Source organism: Zootoca vivipara, chromosome 4, assembly GCF_965207765.1.
Source record: "Zootoca vivipara chromosome 4, rZooViv2.hap1.1, whole genome shotgun sequence".
NCBI lineage: Eukaryota > Metazoa > Chordata > Lepidosauria > Squamata > Lacertidae > Zootoca > Zootoca vivipara.
In genome coordinates, this window is record NC_142587.1 from 21119065 (window position 1) to 21138150 (window position 19086).

At 41.2% G+C, this 19086-nt stretch overlaps 1 protein-coding gene across 3 annotated transcripts in view; it reads left to right on the forward strand.

Moving 5' to 3' along the window:
• PCCA (propionyl-CoA carboxylase subunit alpha) overlaps positions 1–19086 on the forward strand; it is a 231211-nt gene that overhangs the window by 78716 nt on the left and 133409 nt on the right. For all 3 annotated transcript variants that reach the window (XR_015949464.1, XR_015949463.1, XM_035114547.3), the window contains exons 12-14: positions 5612–5762; positions 13416–13559; positions 14889–14963. Coding sequence is in view for 1 of the 3 variants with exons in the window: in XM_035114547.3 (XP_034970438.1) it covers positions 5612–5762; positions 13416–13559; positions 14889–14963 (370 nt within the window). In the remaining 2 variants the exon portion in view is untranslated. The remainder of the gene's footprint in view (positions 1–5611; positions 5763–13415; positions 13560–14888; positions 14964–19086) is intronic.

Consider the following 19086-nt stretch of genomic DNA (forward strand, 5'->3'; position numbering starts at 1 on the left):
GGTGTGGCATATCAAATTTTGAAATGCTGGACCGCCTTCAGAAAATTAGAAGGAAGTTAATAGTATGTACAGAATGACTCCAAGCAGATAACAGTACATAATATAGGTGCCATAGCTTTACGCACATGCTGTATTTTGTAAAATAGAATAAAATTGCCGGTTCAGATTTGATAATTCCCTAGAAATATATGATAATTCAGATTTCAAGCAGACAGTGAACGGACATTCAAGGAGATTCTTCCCCCCTTCTTTAGTGAGCACTGTGTGTCCTAGTTCAAGCATAATTTTGTACTGCTTGGATCCAGAGAAGCAAAAAGTTTATTCCGCTCAGCCCTAAACTTTACTTTCCAGCAACCTCAAACATCAGGGGTCCTGTGAGATACAAGGAGGAGCTGATGGATGGCAAAATTGGCTGACTCTTATTGCATGTGCCTCTGTGTAGTGATAGGGAAAAGGAGGTTTGTGGATTTGAGACCCATTCCATATGTCTCCACAAGCCACAGTCATGAGAGCCTAACAAGTTTACTATTAAAGTTTTTTGTTTTTGATTAGCAAGGGCTTCAGTGGGACAAAGGTATTGTGAAAAACTGCAGATCCTCTTAAAATGTGTTCCGCTTCCTTATCCCACTGCCGTCCTCCTCCACTCATTCTCCCTCCACCTTCCCTAGTGTGTCTTATTTTCTTAGATGGTGAACTGGCACGCTGGTTTTATTTATCATTATTTCTGTACAGCACCCAGCTCCTTGTAGGAGCTTAATAATCACATATTTTCATTACATTTTAAGCACAGGAAATGCCTTCTGTTGCACAGCTCTCTTCTTATTCTCTGGCTCCCTTGCCATTGAGATTATTACATTTCTTTGATTTACCACTCTAATATAAGAAGTATAATGTGGTGTTTCCTTCAGAGTGGACTGGATGAGAATAGATGAAGGGGGGAAAGTGAGAGATGTTGGCTTGATAGGAAAACCTTCATTTTGTGCCCCAAAAATGACATCAACATAAATACACTGGGCAATTAATTTTTTTTAGAAGCATTCTTAATATTTGATAAAATACTTGTTTTTCAGTACTATGTTGAGGCTTCTTTTCCTTCTTCTTGGAGATGAGAATGGAGACAGCTTTCAGTTTTTCAAATTACAATTTTCACCACATTTGCAGTTTTTCAAATAACAAATTTTGCCACATTTTCAAAATTCTGAATGATCTTGTATGCTTGGATTACTTCACAGAGTGAAGGTGGGAGCAACCTGTGCCATGCTTTGATAGGTAAAAGTAGTAAATGGTAATACAAACTTTTACAGTTGAAATACCAAAACAGCATGAAGAAGCATTGCTAGAATATGTATATTTTTCTGAATTGGCAAGCATCTGGAAGATGATATATTTAGTATCCTGTAGTGAGGAAACTTGCTGGTTGGGGGAACAGTCTTAAGAGGGAATCCCAAGAGGGTTCGACAACTGCACTCGAGGGCAGAAGAAACAGCTGTGTCCACGAAAGGGAGGGAAGAGAGCCATGCTGTGTGGAACAGATGAATCAATGTAAGAAAAACAGAAAATTAAAACTTTCAGCTTTAGGGTAAAGTTGAGAGAATAATTTAAGATGCAAGCTGTTACTGTCATTGTATGTCATATTCAGAGTAACAGGTTAAAGTTGAAACGTTAACACAGTTCAGTTTGGAACGGCAAGGTTCTCATTTCAAGATTTTCAGTCACCCATCCATCCAGCCCTCTGTCTATTGCCTCAATTCTCTGAGAAAACACGCATGTTGTGAACAAATAGATAAAACCACTGCAATTTGGAGATGGTGTAGAATTGCATTAAAAAGTTGAATTCTTGTAATGGTAATGCTTCTCCACACACAAAAAGAACTTGAGGACCCTAGCAACTATCCTTGCCGGCAAATCAAGGACTGGAGCTCTTTGTCTGAAATAGAACCGGAAGCAAGCCACGCTTCTATCCAAAAAGTTGGCTTTTAGAGTGTGAAAGAATAATTGCTGCCTGACCTCAGGGGAATGCTCTGCGCGTAGCTCCTCTGAGCACCTGAAATTCTCAGCAGTTCAAATCACACCAAATGCAGAGAAATAGCATAATTAACTGTCCCCAGTGGACATTGACAGGAAGGAGTCAAGGCCAGAGCAGTGAATTGTAGAGATGCAGCGGACAGCCCCCCTCTGGGCAGCATGTGGAATGTGGAAATGGCAATCTGAGAGAGGGCTTTCTCTGTGGCAGCCCCTAAATGGTGGAATTCCCCTGTAGACGTGATAACACCACCATTGTATAGCTTTTATTGTATGCTGAAGGTGCACGCTTGTGACGTTCTGTTCTTCTGATTGTAAATTATTTTAACCTGCCTTTATAACAAAGGTTGAGGAAGAAATAATAATAATAATAATAATGAATAAAGTACTCATGTAAAAGTCCATATTTCTCCTATACATAATAATAATAATAATAATAATAATAATAATAATAATAATAATTATTTATACCCTGCCCATCTGGCTGGGTTTCCCCAGCCACTCTGGGCGGCTTCCAACAGAAATATTAAAATACACTAATTTCTTAAAGATTAAAAGCTTCCCTAAACAGGGCTGCCTTCAGATGTCCTCTAAAAGTCTGGTAGTTGTTTTTCTTTTTGACATCTGGTGGGAGGACGTTCCACAGGGCGGGTGCCACTACCGAGAAGGCCCTCTGCCTGGTTCCCTGTAACTTGGCTTCTCGCAGTGAGGGAACCGCCAGAAGGCCCTCGGCACTGGACCTCAGTGTCCGGGCAGAGCGATGGAGGTGGAGACACTCCTTCAGGTATACTGGACCGAGGCCGTTTAGGGCTTTAAAGGTCAGCACCAACACTTTGAATTGTGCTCGGAAACGTACTGGGAGCCAATGCAGGTCTTTCAAGACCGATGTTATGTGGTGTCGGCGGCTGCTCCCAGTCACCAGTCTAGCTGCCGTATTCTGGATTAATTGTAGTTTCCGGGTCACCTTCAAAGGTAGCCCCACATAGAGCGCATTGCAGTAGTCCAAGCAAGAGATAACTAGAGCATGCACTACTCTGGCGAGACAGTCTGCGGGCAGGTAGGGTTTCAGCCTGCATACCAGATGGAGCTGATAAACAGCTGCCCTGGATACAGAATTGACCTGCGCCTCCATGGACAGCTGTGAGTCCAAAATGACTCCCAGGCTGCGCACCTGGTCCTTCAGGGGCACAGTTACCCCATTCAGGACCAGGGAGTCCCCCACACCTGCCCACCTCCTGCACCCCACAAAGAGTACTTCTGTCTTGTCAGGATTCAATCTCAATCTGTTAGCCGCCATCCAACCTCCAACCGCCTCCAGACACTCACACAGGACCTTCACCGCCTTCACTGGTTCTGATTTGAAAGAGAGGTAGAGCTGGGTATCATCCGCATACTGATGAACACCCAGCCCAAACCCCCTGAGGATCTCTCCCAGCGGCTGCATGTAGATTTTAAAAAGCATGGGGGAGAGGACGGAACCCTGAGGCACCCCACAAGTGAGAGCCCAGGGGTCTGAGCATTCACTCCCCCACCACTTTCTGAACACGGCCCAGGAGGAAGGAGCGGAACCACTGTATGACAGTGCCCCCAGTTCCCAACCCCTCTAGGCGGTCCAGAAGGATGTTATGGTCGATGGTGTCAAAAGCCGCTGAGAGATCCAGCAGAACTAGGAAACGGCTCTCACCTTTGTCCCTAGCCCGCCGGAGATCATCGACCAGTGCGACCAAGGCAGTTTCAGTCACATGATGAGGCTTGAATCCCGACTGGAAGGGATCCAAATGGTCCGCTTGTTCCAGGTGTGTCTGGAGTTGTTCAGCAACCACCCGCTCAATCACCTTGCCCAAGAATGGAAGATTTGAGACTGGGCGATAGTTGGCCATGTTGGCCGCATCTAAAGATGGTTTTTTAAGAAGCGGTTTAAAAACCGCCTCTTTCAGCAGGTGTGGGAAGGCTCCCTCAGAGAGTAGCATTCACCACCCCGCGAAGTCCATCGCCCAGCCCTTCCCGGCTAGCTTTTATAAGCCAGGATGGGCAAGGATCAAGGAGACAGGTGGTTGGTTTCACTCGTCCAAGCAGCCTGTCCACATCCTCGGAGGTAACAGATTGAAACTGATCCCACGCAATTTGACTAGACAGGACTCTAGCACTCCCTCGCCCCAGCCCTGCTCCCACGGTGGAGTCTACCTCTTCCCGAATCTGAGCGACTTTATCTGCAAAAAACTTTGCAAAAGCATTGCAGAAGATATTGGGGTCCCTACCAGGCCCTGATGATGAAGGGGGTTCGGATAGATTGCGAACCACCTGAAACAGTCTCCTGCTGCTGTTTTCTGCAGATGCGATAGAAATGGTGAAGAAGGTCCTCTTCGCCGTCTCCATTGCCACTTGGTAGGCTCGAAGGTGAGCTCTAGCCCGTGTTTGGTCTGATTCAGAATGAGTTTTCCACCACCGGCGCTCTAGCCGTCTCAGTGATTGTTTCATCGCCCTCAGCTCCGGAGAGAACCACGGGGCTGTCCGGGCTCCATGCAATCGGAGCCAGACAGTCAATAGCCCTGGTTAACTCCACATTCCAGCGGGCCACCAGGGAATCAGCTGAAAGGCCATCAACATGGGATAAAACATCCCCTACCACTCTCTGGAAGCCAATTGGATCCATTAAGTAGCGGGGGCAGACCATCCAAATCTGTCCCACCTCCCTGCAGAGGGGAAGGGTTGCGGAGAAGTCCAGTTGCACCAGAAAGTGATCTGACCATGGCACTTCTTTTGTTTCGCTTTTATTTAATGTCAGATCACCAACATCCATAGAGGTAAACACCAGGTCCAAGGCATGTCCGCGGCTATGAGTTGGGCCAGATTTATTCAGGGACAGCCCCATGGAGGCCATGCTTTCCACGAAGTCCCGAGCGGCTCCTTGTAAGGTCGTGTTGGCATGGATGTTAAAATTCCCTAAGACAACCAAGCTAGGTGTCTCCAGGAGAAAAGAACTTTGATCTTAATTTTGGGGACTTTTTGGGTCTCTCTGTATCAGGCCCAGTGAATTATATCTGTGAAGTTAAGCAAGTATGAATCTGATTAGTTCTTGAATGGGAGACCCCTGGGAACCAAAGTTTACCATTGTTATATATATAAATTAAAGTAGATATAGTCAGTGTCAGGGCTGCAACCATGCATATTGGTTATGTAGACTAAAAAAACCTAATATTTTCGTGATTTGTAGAAGTGTTCCATATTTTCTAAATGACCTTGAGAAATGTGAAGGTGGCTTATGTAAGGGGTATTCTTTCAATATTTCAAAATAAGGGACAGCTGTGATCAGCTAGTGTTTAAATTTCTTTACCCACTTGGACACGGATTTTGAAATACGTGAACTTAGAATGTTTAATTTTAGCATTAATTTTGTTAGTTGATTACTAAAAGTCTGGGTTTTTAAAAACATAATTCCCAAGAATGTAGTTACCAGTGTTTAATGGTTTGCTTTGGGCGGCAGTTATTTCACATTACATTTCCTCTTGATATTTGGGTGTCTTAAAGTATCAAAAATTCCTTTTGCTGAATTTAACCCCTCCAACACATTTTCTCTCTACTTGTGTAGCACTTTCCTGGATCCTGAGACACGCAGAGCTATGGGAGAACAAGCAGTGGCTCTTGCAAAAGCTGTAAAATACTCATCTGCTGGAACAGTGGAATTCCTTATAGACTCAAGGAAGAATTTCTTCTTCTTGGAAATGAACACTAGACTTCAGGTACTGGGGGAGTGAGAAGGAGGGGAGATACGCTATTTTTCGAATATGGGTGGATGAAAAATTGTATTTTTATGCTAAAAACTTTTCAAGTTTCTTCAAAACCATACCAGAGGAACACTAAGATAACATTTTATTTCCAGTGCTGATTTCCTTCCTTGAGTTTGTGGTTGTGATATGTTGTGCTGGACAGCACTGATTTTGAGTTAGACCTTGAACAGAGAAATTTTCTAGATCTGGTGAGTGTGCACTCGTGCTTGCCAATCATCATACTGTTTATAAGGAAACAAGGCACACCAGAAAACAAGGGATACATTTCAGCTAAAATTTTAAAACTCTTTGAACACGTAAAATGTGGACCGGAGTGGTGTTGCAGCAGAAATGTATGTAAGAAGTTACAGGGACTAAAGTGATGATTGGGGGTATCATACTCTAGCAAATTTTACCCCTGAAAATAATTTCCATTGCCTCCAAATATCTGCAGCCTGCATAATGTAGAAACAACAAGGCAGCACAGAACTCTACATTGCTTCTGGAAAACATTCAAAATAATTCTTACAACAAGATAGTATCAGCTCTTGTGATAAGAGAGCAGAATGCAAGACTGGGCACATGGATGCAGATGCTGGCTCACAGTTGCTCATTCATTGCTTTGTGCCAGGCAGAGTATGGCTCCTGTCGAAGACCTTTTTGTGTTGTGCCTTTGGAATTTCTCATCTCTCCCCCGCCCACCACAGCTAAATGGTCTTAACATTTGTGATCATGAAAACTGTGTAATCAAGGCAGCAAATGAGCAATGGAGAGACATATAAAATAAAACATCGTCCTCTGAAGAGTGCCATGAGCTGAGCTGTCATTAAATAAAAAACTTTAAGATAGTCTAAAGTAGGTTTTAAAAGGAGCCTCTAAATGCGGTCAAATACAGCCTTTTAAAACTCAGTTTGGTGGGTGTAGATATTTCCTGGTATAGTGCAAAAGCAGCAAATGAATGAGCTGTCTAGCAATCTCAAGCTCCCCAGAACATGGATGTTAGAGAAGGCAGCAGCAGCGTGTCATTTAAAAATTGACTGTAAACACAAACACATCTGCAGACTCTCCTGGCTCTATAGTTAAATTTGGGGGGGGGGAAGCTTTATGAGAATTACTAAGTTTGGCTCTTAATTAAAAAGAGAGAAAAGCTTAGATGGCCAGTTACAAGTCTGCTAATAGGCATCAAAGTTTGAGGGTTGGGGAAAAGTGACAGATCAATTGGGAAAACTGTAGCTGAGGCCAATAAAATTACTACTCACCAGCTTCAAACTGAAACACTAATTAGAGACAATACACAGCCAAGATAGAGGAATTAGAGAAATGCACCTAACAAACATTTTAATTAAAGCTTAGTGCATTTCCGATAAAGTTGGAAAGAACAGATCTGACTGAATAGTGTTTAAACAGGCTTTCTAAAGTTTCCAACGACAGGGTTTCTCCATCTGGAAAGTTTTCGCAGCACCCTTGGTGATTGCATGTGAAAAACACAAATTGTAAGCAAGACACTGAGCTGAATATATCAGAGGACTGGTTGCATTTGCTGTTCCCTTATCTGTTTTGCTCCTGCTCTGCATTGAGCTCTGTATGTAAGACAGGGACACTGTGTACAGGGGCTTGAGCAGTGGATTGGTGGGAGCAGGAGGATCATAGTTGAACATGAACACTGTCATGAACATGAACACTATCATCATAAAGTAAATGAAGAAATTTATAGCTTTACATACTCTGAAGAAATGGTTAGAGAGTGGTCTTGCATCTCTTGCTTGCATCTCTCTGGCTACCAGGGAGATTTGTTCCACACTTTTGCATTCAATCATACAATAAATAAAATGTAGAATAGGTCAGCTCGAGAAATAATCATGCTGAATGCAGGAAGAACTTGTTGAACTTCAACGGCAGCATAAATATCACAATAGATCCAAGCACAATTTCATACTTTGCATTGCATGTTTGTGTGTCCTATCACCATTGTATTCAACCTGATTCCCCAGTATTATAAATTTTCAAATACTGTTGTTGTTGTTTAGTCGTTTAGCCGTGTCCGACTCTTCGTGACCCCATGGACCAGAGCACGCCAGGCACTCCTGTCTTGCACTGCCTCCCGCAGTTTGTTCAGACTCATGTTCGTAGCTTCGAGGACACTGTCCAACCATCTCGTCCTCTGTCATCCCCTTCTCTTTGTGCCTTCCATCTTTCCCAACACCAGGGTCTTTCCAGGGAGTCTTCTCTTCTCACGAGGTGGCCAAAGTATTGGAGCCTCAGCTTCAGGATCTGTCCTTCCAGTGAGCACTCAGGGCTGATTTCCTTCAGAATTGATAGGTTTGATCTTCTTGCAGTCCATGGGACTCTCAAGAGTCTCCTCCAGCACCATAATTCAAAAGCATCAATTCTTCGGCGACATATGCATAAAGCTAACATAATTTAACCAATATTTCTAAAACTTTCTCTGTTCCTATAAGGATTGAAGGTACAGAGTGAGATGCTGTCCCTGGCTTCTTGGTGCTTAAATGGCTAGCCAAAAGGAGTGAGACAGAGGCTAGCTAGCTGACTAGAATGTTGTGGTTCCTACCAAAGAATCATAATAATGTGCTCTTATGGCAATAGCTTCCACATTCTGACTGTTTTAGGGGACAGAAAATAAAATAGCCCAGTTGGGAAACACAAGAGAGTGCTATGTTATATTGGGCTGTGTATTTGTGTTTCTGGCTTCACGTTCCAATCACAAATAGCCAAGGAAGGAAGGAAAGAGGAGGAGAATGGAAAGAAGGATGTTGGAGTTATACACATAGCCTGAAGTCCAAACATTGTTGCTCAACCAGACAGTCACTTAGTGGGGGGATAGGGAATAAAGTGATGAAACTGAAATAAAGGAAAATGTGCCAGAAATAAATGGCAGAAAAGGCAATGTAGAATTGTTAATGCTGCCTGCTGCTGGTTAAATTAAAGGGAAATCTCAAATTCTCGACCATCTTCAAAATTATTATTATTATTTGTTAGTTGCTCTGCTCATGGAAATGACTTAAAGCAACTTACAGACACAATGGAAATACTAAAACCAGTTACAATAAATGCAGTCAGGAAAAATCTAACACCTCCCCCCATCTATACAAATAAAAGATAGGTCCTGCAGATTCTGCGCCACTAAAAAAGTCAACAAGTCCTTGAAAACCCTTCAAATTAATGGTCAAAAGCCCAGGTAAAAAGGAAAGTATTTGTCTGATACCTGAATAAAGGCTATACCCTCCTAGCAAATGGGGAACCACCACTAAAAAGGCCTGTTCTCATGTACCCATTCCTTGAATCTTCCATGAAGGAGGCACTTGGAGAAGGGCCTAAGATGATGATTGCAGGGTCTGGGCTGGTTCGTGTGGGGAGAGGTGGTCATTGAGCTCTTGCAGTTTTGAACTCATTAGGCTTTATAGGTCAAAACCTGCACTTTGAACTGAGCACAGACACTGATTGGTGGCCAGTGCAGTCATTCCAGAAGTGTTGTTATATGTTTGGGCTGTCCTGTCCTAGTCATCAGTCTGGCTGCTAAATTCCGTAACAGCTGCGATTTCTGTACTAACTTCAAAGGCTGTCCTATGTATAGTACACTGCAGTAATCCAACCCAGAGGTTATCAGAACATAGACAACAGAAGCTAGATGCAGATCAGTTGAAGCTGATAGAAAGCATTCAGAGCAAACCAAGGTCACTTGAGCTTCAAGCAACTGTATTAGATCTAGCAGTACCAGCAATACCTGCCCTTTCAGAGGGCGTGTAACCTGATCTAGTGCCAGCCACATCCCATCAATCTGGTCTAGAGAACCACCCACTAACAGTGCCTTAGTCTTGTTTGCATTAAGCTTCAGATTACTGGTTCTCATCAAGTACCCATTACCAAGACAAAACATTGCTCTAGCCCAGGCACCACCAAACTTGGCCCTCCAGATGTTTTGGGACTGCAACTCCCATCATCCCTAGCTAACAGGACCAGTGCTCAGGGATGATTGGAACTGTAGTCCTAAAACATCTGGAGGGCCAAGTTTGGGGATGCCTGCTCTAGCCCATCCAGTGTCACACCAGGAGATGTAAATGAGAAGTGGAGCATGTGTTTCATCAGGATACTGTTGACAACGTACTCCAAAACCCTGGGCAACCCCATTCAGTGGTTTCATGTAGATGTTGAACAGCATGGGGGATGAAATCTTATCCTGTGGAATCCCACATTGAAGGATCTACACGACCAAACTACATTTCCCAAGTACCACTCTGAAAAAAACACCCAAGTATGACTGGAACCACCACAGCACTATGCCATCCAACCCCAACTCAGTCGCTCTAGAACAATACCATGGTGAATATTATCAGAAACTGCTGAGAAATCAAGGAGAATTAGCAGTGATGCACTCAGTGTCTTGCCCAACAGAGGTCATCATAAACCTCAACCAAAGTTGTTTCTGTGCCCAAACTATGCCTAACTCCAGATTGAAAAGGATCTTGAAAATTGCCTGCTCCTCCTCTACGATATATATTTAGATTGCATGCAATTGTTTTGTCATTTACTAAGGAAGGAGGGTCATGCTGGTATTGCATGGAGACCATGTTCTGAGAACACTTGATATGTGCAAAGTCAGGAGTTCTATTTTTCATTTTCTGTTAAAAGTCTATGTGTCTATATCTTTACTACGTAAATGTGAATCCTAGCTGAAGTAGGTTGGAGTTCAGTAATTTTCTCCAGTAAAGATGTTCTGTCAGTATTACAATAAAATTGAACACATCAATAGGAACTAGTTGGCAAAGAACCTCAAGTTTGAAAGGCTTGTCTGGATAATAGAGTTTTTAGATTATGCTGACAAAATAGCAGGGATGGTTCTTCCCAAACATCTGTTAGCATGGAGTTCCACAGAACAGTACCTACAACATTAAAGGCTCAGTCTCTAGTAATGACCAGCTTCATCACAGGGGCATGTGGGACCACCAAAGGTGCTTTTGTGTGTGTGTGTGTGTGTGTGTGTGTGTGTGTGTGTGTGTGTGTGTACTAAATGGTATGCAGTACCAGCACCTCTAGTTTTTGTTGTTGTTGTTTAAAAGTGTGGCAATTACTGTAACAACTTCATGGTGAGTAATGGCACCTTTCCCCCCTAAAAATAAAGTACTGAGATGACCTCAGGAGTCAAGGTAGAGCATCTAACTGCAATTTGCTCCTTTCCACTTGAGTTTCTTGTTGGATTAATGCTATGTTTTAGGTAGGCTTTGTCTCCATAATGGACAGTTTCCTTGAGCAGGCCTCACATCAGTCACACTTTCAGATATTTTTGAGTGTCTTCTAAGTAGCTTTGGTTTTTTGACAGTTAGTCTGTCTTAAAGGACTCCAAACTACATCCAACATCCTGTTGAATATAGCAGTACCTTCTCAAACTAACTGGTTCTCTTTTGATGTTGCTGCTGTTGCCCAATGACTGCTAATCTGCCAAGGCTACTAACTTTTTCTCAGCCAAGCATCCTTCTGACGGGGCCTGGTCTTTGGCCTGTCATTTCTGCATATACTTGTTTTTCAAGTAGAGATGTAAAAGAAAAACACATAAAATAAATATATAAGTTTGATTACATTCTTGTAGAACAACAGGAGTGCTTAAATAGTTTCAGCAAAATGAATATGCCCAACTTTTTCCCATTCCCTATCCTCTTCTCTCCCCTGCCTCCCCCTGCTTTGTACAAAGGAAGTATATTGACGCAAAAGACAATGTTTATAGAGACAAAGATGTCTTTTGAAGAATTGATTAAATAAATGTTTGTAAGTGTTTTGAGAATAAACTATACACATGCATTGCTTTCCGGAGAAGTTCCATCCTAGTTTGATCATTAACAATGAAACTTTACAATGGGTCTGTTTCATTTCACATTGGGATGATGATTCAAGGGAAAAGGAAGATAAAATCAAACAGTTAAAATGCCTTTACAAAGAATTCAGTTATTTTCCAAAACATGATTTTGAGGATGTAGTTATCTCAAAGACACTTTTTTAAAAAAACCCTGAGAAAATCAACTATATCCGCCCCAAAATGTTGATAATTTGTGAAGTTTTAATAACATGAATGGCGTCAGTTGAACACTATGGGCAAGGAAGGTACAGAATTCCTTTGGGAGTCTCTTTAAGTACCATTACGTTTGACATATCTGAGGAGTATCACGTGTTCGCCAAAAGTTTTAAGAATCCCAGTGGTAGCTTCCTAAGCTGCACAATCAAATTCCCATTTCAGTCCAACATCTCCTCTTCTTTTTTTTTTAAATATAAGGTAGTAATTTCAGTGATGTCATTAAAGTTGTCAGGCTGTCTTAAAATATGGTGCTGTAAACAAACTCAAAATGCACAGAGGACTAATTATGGGTGCCATCTGTTTATTTTACTATCTTTTTTTTTTTTGCAAGACTCACTCCAAGGATATTACAATAGACAAAATGTTCTTCTTCAATTAATGTACTTGAAGGGGAAATACCTAGTTTGCTCAGTGACCTTTTCCTGTGTCACAAAATACATGTGGTATGACATCTCTGGATAGAGAAACACTTGTAAAATAGGGTGTCTGAAAGATATATGACTTGAGCTACAAAAAAGCATTTTACACAAAAAATGGCAGATCAGTCCGTCCATCCATCTCTCTCTCTCTCTCTCTCCCTCTCTCTCTCTCTCTCTCTCTCTCTCTCTCTCTCTCCCCCCCCCCAGTGTGGCAAGTGCACATTAATTTTATAGAATTTGGCTACTAAGTTACTTAACTTGCTCCCTTTGCATGTGGCTATTTTATAATTCTTCCATGCTGATTAAGTTACATTTGGGAAGTTAAATACACATGTACGTAAATCTGTCTTAACAACAAGAGAGACTTGTGTACTCACTCTCCTGCTTGGTTTCACTGTGAATGAGGGGTATTCCCATGACAGCATCATCCTGAGCCGTTAGCAGCTATTTGCTGAGAGCACACAGTGATTCTACTGGTCCAGCTCAGCTATTGTGTATGCTAAGCACTACACAGATAAGTCTGGAGGGGGAAAAAAAACCTGAAGGATCCATCTGCTCATTTCTGCTACACTGCACTGATGTAAGATTACGCTAATCTGGTTGCTTGTCAGGACAGGTTAGTGAAAGCAGGCGTGTGGGTGAGACTTAGGCTAGTCTGGTTCTATGGAAGATTGTAGGCTGCTCCTGTACATGCCATGTTAAGTGTAGCAGAATGGGTTGATTATCAGCCAGCTACTTTGAGCTTTCAGTCAAAATACTTTGTGTGTTTCCAGATTATTATTTTTCAAAAAGAGACCAACTTCTAAAGTCCCATCTCTAAATGCTTCAAAAACAACTTCAGTCTTCATCATTAAATATAAAGGTGGTGTTTTTTAAAAAAATATCTATATATGAATATTTCCCCCAGTGCCTGCAATTTTGCTTTGCTTTGCTTAGCTGTATTGCTCCTTTCTGATTTCTGCAATACATCTTGAATGCAGGACTTGCTCTCCTGAGTAGCTATATGACAAGAATGGCCGTTATTGTAAATTACCCCCTTTTGAGTTTTCAGTATTTTTTGTTTTATTGGGTGGTCGGGAGAATTTAGTTTTGTTATGTACTGACTGACAGTTCTTGACCTTGCAGGTTGAACATCCCATCACAGAATGCATTACCGGTCTGGACCTAGTCCAAGAAATGATCCGTGTTGCCAAGGGTTACCCTCTGAGGCACAAACAAGCTGATATTCCTATCAACGGCTGGGCGGTTGAATGTCGAGTATATGCTGAGGTAAAATAACTGTTAACGTCTGGGAGGGTGAACGGCTGTGTAAGAAGCTGTTGCTGCCAGGTGTAGCAAACCACCCAAGACTGTGTCTTTCAGCTTGATCCATTTCACGTGACGTAGTTGATTTAAGGTTTTTGGGCAGAGTTTTTTTTGCTTTTTTGCTTTCTTTATGCAAAGATTGTGGGGGGCAGTGGGAATTATATACTACATTTGGAAGAAGAGTATTCTGCAGTCATGCCTTGTTTTAGCAATTTCATACAATGTTTCAACATGAGCTTTCTTATGAATTCATGATAGCTTTGCTATTTTTCAAGTGGATCCTCTGGAAAGGTCAAGTGGCTGCCCTACATGTTCAGTATGACTAGATATTATAGTGGCTGCCAATTACTTTTTTTTAAAAAACCACACAAAGACAATCCTCTTTATTTAGAATTAACCAACCAAACCTTTGCACACCGATCTGCTGAGATTTAAAACCAAGACTTTGCCTGAAATATTCTCAACTTTAGTTTCCTAATATGAATGTGAATGCTTTGGGCAGTTATCTTCAGTTTCCATAATGTGTGTGTGTTTTCATTCATTTCTTTACAGCCTTTCCCTTGTTTGAACAGTGTTGTATGTCTCTCCTTGGCATTTAGGGGTGGGGGTAGTTGATTCTTTTTCTTAATGTTCACTACACATTACCTTGTGTGAATCCCAAAGTACAACTTGTTTACAAAGTGGTTAAAAATAATTAGTATTAAAATAACACAAGGTGATATTAATATTACTAGTGGTTTTGGTACTGCCATTTATTGATTCTATGTCCAGTCTCTGTGTGTTCATCAAATAAAGACAAGCTGGGATTTTGAACAGAGAATTTAACACTGTAATGGTGGACAGAAACTTTCCAACTCTCACACTGACCACCGCAGAATCATGCATTTATGCACTATGTTGTTCCTTAAATATATTAAGTGTTAGTGAATTATTTGGGTTGTGATCCTGAAAACATTGAAGCTTGAATGCTTGTCTGTGTTTTTTTCCGGATTTTCTTTTTGTGTTATGTGTTTTTGTTCTCTGTCTGTGCCCCTACTATTGTGCCTTCTCTTAGAAAGATTGCCCTTGGCTTAATAAAGGCACAGCAGGAAGGTTTTTAGCTTTAACAAACCTTCCATGACTTGAATGGAAGAAGAAAATTCATATCCCCCCAAAATAAGTCATTTTGAAAACAAAATATAGTTGGTTGAAAATTAAAGTGGAGGAAACCGTTGGCTTCCCAGTGACTTAACCTTGTTTCCTGTGCTTTGTCTTACAAAGTTAATACCTCCCTGTGTTTGAATTTCATTTTAGGATCCCTACAAATCTTTTGGTCTGCCATCTATTGGTAGATTGTCTCAGTACAAAGAGCCGCTGCATGTGCCCAATGTAAGTAATTCTTATGTTTCCTTGTTTCTCATTTTCACAGGCACTAAGAAACCACAGATCTCATTGAATTCACTGGAAGTCGTTCATGTTCAGTGCTGCTTAAAACAAGCCACCTTAAATTCGTTTATTAACTAATGGAGATGTAGTTAGATTCTGTTAGCTTGTAGTAATTAGAAATACGATACAGTCAAAAAGAAACAAGATTTGGCTTTTAAAAAGGGAGCTATTCTACAAACCCATTATTTATACTTTTGCGATATCTGTTCTATAATCCTGGTTTTTAGAGCAGCTGTAACTATAACTAGAAGATCAAGCTGCAAAATAAAATGTTCAATTGCCTGTTCCTGCAAAGTGCTAAATGCCCCAAAGAGGAGTGGTCTTATTTGTTTCGCTTTCAAGCTTTAGAGACCAAACGCAATTTACTACAGTTGATGAAAAGTGATTATTACACATTTCAGTGTTGTAGACTGTCTGTTTAGAGTGGTTGTTTAACAACCAGCACAAAAAAGACAAGGGCATCTCTTCTGTTCTGTATAATCAAGGTAGTCAAAGTAATAAGTGTGTATATATGGCATGGTGTCGGCTTTGTGAAATGACAAGCCGATACCATCTGTGAATATGATGATTTACCATGATTACTTGCATGGAAAAAATGGCATAAGATTACAGGCCGGATCCTAAATTTGGTGATGTTATTGGATATAGGATTTATTTCACTTCTTAAATTGTTTTTGCCCATATGCTTCCTAGAGAGGACCTGACCCTTTCTTGGGCTTTAAGGCTCCATGCTGTGTTCAAAGCTTAAAAGGAGAAATACAAATTGTCAAGGTTTAGCAGGCACTATGTGATGTTGAATGGAAGATAAAAAGAAAAAAAACAGCTATTACAGAGGGAATGTATCTTAAGCATATTTAATGAAACCCAAATGAACTAAGAAATAATTTTCAGTAATTACTCTGGGGGCAGGTTGAGGTTTTTCACCATGTTGTAATAGCTAACAGGATGTCAAATATTTTGCCCTTGCAAGTTTTTGCAATTTGCAATTTTCTAAACATGAGACCTGTTGAAAGTACAAGTGATAATGGACAAACTGTACCCCCTACAGTCTTTGTCCCACCAAATCTTTCTTCAATTAATGCTGCAGCAGGAGTTTTATGTAATAACATTTGCACTTGTGAGCCATCCAGAGAAAGAAAAAAAACAATTAAAATGCCTTAAATGTTCTGCTTACTGCTGTTATTTGCTTGTGCGAATGTTGCATGTCAGCTAAATGGACCACGGAATAGACAAAGTGATTGGGTGCAAGAGAGTGCATACTAAGCTTTGTCTATCATTATTGCTGGGAGCAATCAAATTGATGCCAGCAGGACAGTAGATGCGTTGACAGCTGTAATTATGTATCTCCATGGTGATCACTTTTGGCCTGTCATGGAGGCCCATGAGTCCTCTCCTTTGCAAGCATTTAATCAGATTGGGCTGTCACTTGTCAGGTAGACATGGCGGGTTGGGATTTGTGCTTAGGGGGAGAGGTGAATTGAAAATGAAGGGTGGGAGATGCCTGATAGATTCACGTGGCCCATCGTGGTACTGAGGGAAGAAATTTTAATTATCCTGGAAGCCTAAGAGTAATGGTTTTGAGGATCTCATACAGCGTGACTGGGCCTTTCCCTTTCTCTTTCTGTGTAGTGCCACCATTTTGTTGAAAACAGAGCAGCGATTCCCCTCCCCCCCCCGTTTGCAAACTGTTTGCTTGTCTTTTTTATGCTGAAAGAGAACTTTCGAAATGAGGACATTAATCCGACAACTGTGGGAAGCTATTTGATTCAGAAAGTTGAATTATATGGCAAAAGCCATAGCATTTTCTTTCTAATACACGAGATAATTCACTCTTATTTTTAATGTTTAGAAGTGTGGATCTTTATGTCACCAAGACGACACCATCCACACACAAGAGGAGGTGTCAGCTGGTCTGGGGGAACCGCAAGTGTTGCCGAATAATAATAATTTAAATGAAATAAAATACAAGCCCTGAGTTGTGGATAGAGTCCCCAAAACTTCCCAACTTGAACTGAGTATGTTCTACAGCGATGGAGTGCTGATTGTTTATTGTGGGCAGGGATGGCAAGGCTGGTGGAGGGAATAAGGAAGGAGTAGTGAGGAGGACTGAATGACTGGAACACTGAGCATGCACTTCATGTGGCAACATTTTATTGTAAGCCCAGATTCTCAGAGTAAGGTTTTGGGTGCATGTATTGTTCTGTGAGTTTACCTTTGGCACAGGAGCATTGAATATCTCGGACATGTTTGCTTATGTTTTAAATTGAAGGTGTAGGCCAGTGTTTCCCAAACTTGGGTCTCCAGCTGTTTTTGCTCTACAGCTCCCATCATCCCTAGCTAGCAGGACCAGTGGTCAGGGGTGATGGGAATTGTAGTCCGAAAACAGCTGGAGACCCAAGTTTGAGAAACACTGATGTAGACAGTGCACGATGAAAGGAAGGCATGGAATAAGATACTACAATATGCCTTAATGTTGAATTCCATTATTAGCCATTCCTATAAATGATAGCTGCCATACCTTGCGCTTCTAGATACTTTTACTTAAGGAGGGCCTAAAGTGGCTTGTTTACTGCTGGAGCTCAGCTCTGGCACACATGAAGTAATAAGAATGGGGAAGGTTAAAGGGGAAGCATGTACAAATTAGTTGAAATGAAATAAATAGTTTTGGCTCACAATTTGACTACCAGCGTTTCATTACTACACATCTGGCATGAAACAGAGAACTTGAGTCCTGGTGTGGTGTTGGTGCTTGTTTGTGCATGATGCAAAACTCATCTATCCATTTCTGTGGTGGTGTTATAACCATCTCCATTATGTATATTCCTACCTTGCCTCACACCTCATACTGTAGCTGTGGAGAGGCCAGCCCATCTGCTTTTATTTTAGCAGTAGTGTTGATCTTAATGCATTTGTGTTTTAAGTTCCTTGTCCCAAAGCATACAGAAACACACATTCCTTTTATAATTCCAACGGAAGAACCACATAGGCAGTGGCTGCTTTTAGAACTCAAAATAGCCAGATTTACAACTGCAACAAAAGAAGCCATTTTTGTGACTAGAGCATACTACAGTGAACATATTTGCTTGCAATTTGGACATAATTAATCACTTTTTGGTGGTGTGCTGATATAACTGTCACTTGCTCCATCATAAACATGCATTTGTTTCTCCAATATGATTTTAAGCAGAATGCTCTAGATTTCTATCATCCCAATTGTGGACAGTTCCTGTATTGAACCTAGGCATCCATATGGGACAGAATGAATTCAGTACAGTGGTACCTCGGTTTATGAACACAATTGGTTCCAGAAGTCTGTCCATAAACTGAAGCGTTCATAAACTGAAGCGAACTTTCCCATTGAAAGTAATGGAAAGTGAATTAATCCGTTCCAGATGGGTCTGCGGCGTTTGTAAACCGAAAATTTGTAAACCGAGGTGTTCATAAACCAAGGTTCCACTGTATTGGCTTCAGCAGCATAAGAGGAATATTCTACATTGAGAATTAGGTAACACAGTGAAACACTGTTGTCAGATTGTGCATGGAGGCTGTGCACAGTCGGATTGTTAACTGGCTTATTATTTCTTTTTAGTTATTGTCAGTTTTTACCCTCTCTAACCATTTATTTCCACATCTTGTTGTGGCTAAAAAAAGAAGAAGCCACTGCTATTGTGGGTCAGAAGAATTGAGAGGCTGGGGGGAGATGTCACCAGAAATTTCATCCTGTTCTCTGTATATAAAGAACAACTGAATGACTAAAAGTACGTTGTACTAGTTTGTAACTTGTGTTAGAATAGAACTGCATAGATAGCATGGGAACCTAAAAAGATTGTGAATGTACAAGCATGTTATGCCATATTTGGTGTTTCTGAAGAACTTAAGTGACAATCATGTTTATGAATAATGTATTCATGTTTATGAATAAGTTCTGATATGTTAGCCTGAACAATAATTTTGCATTTTTGGAGCCCCAAACTCATGTAGATACCGAACAGTGGCCACTATTTTGCTGCAAGACTTTTGAGTCTTAAATATAATGAGAAGTTAATTCTTTATTTCTTGTGGAATT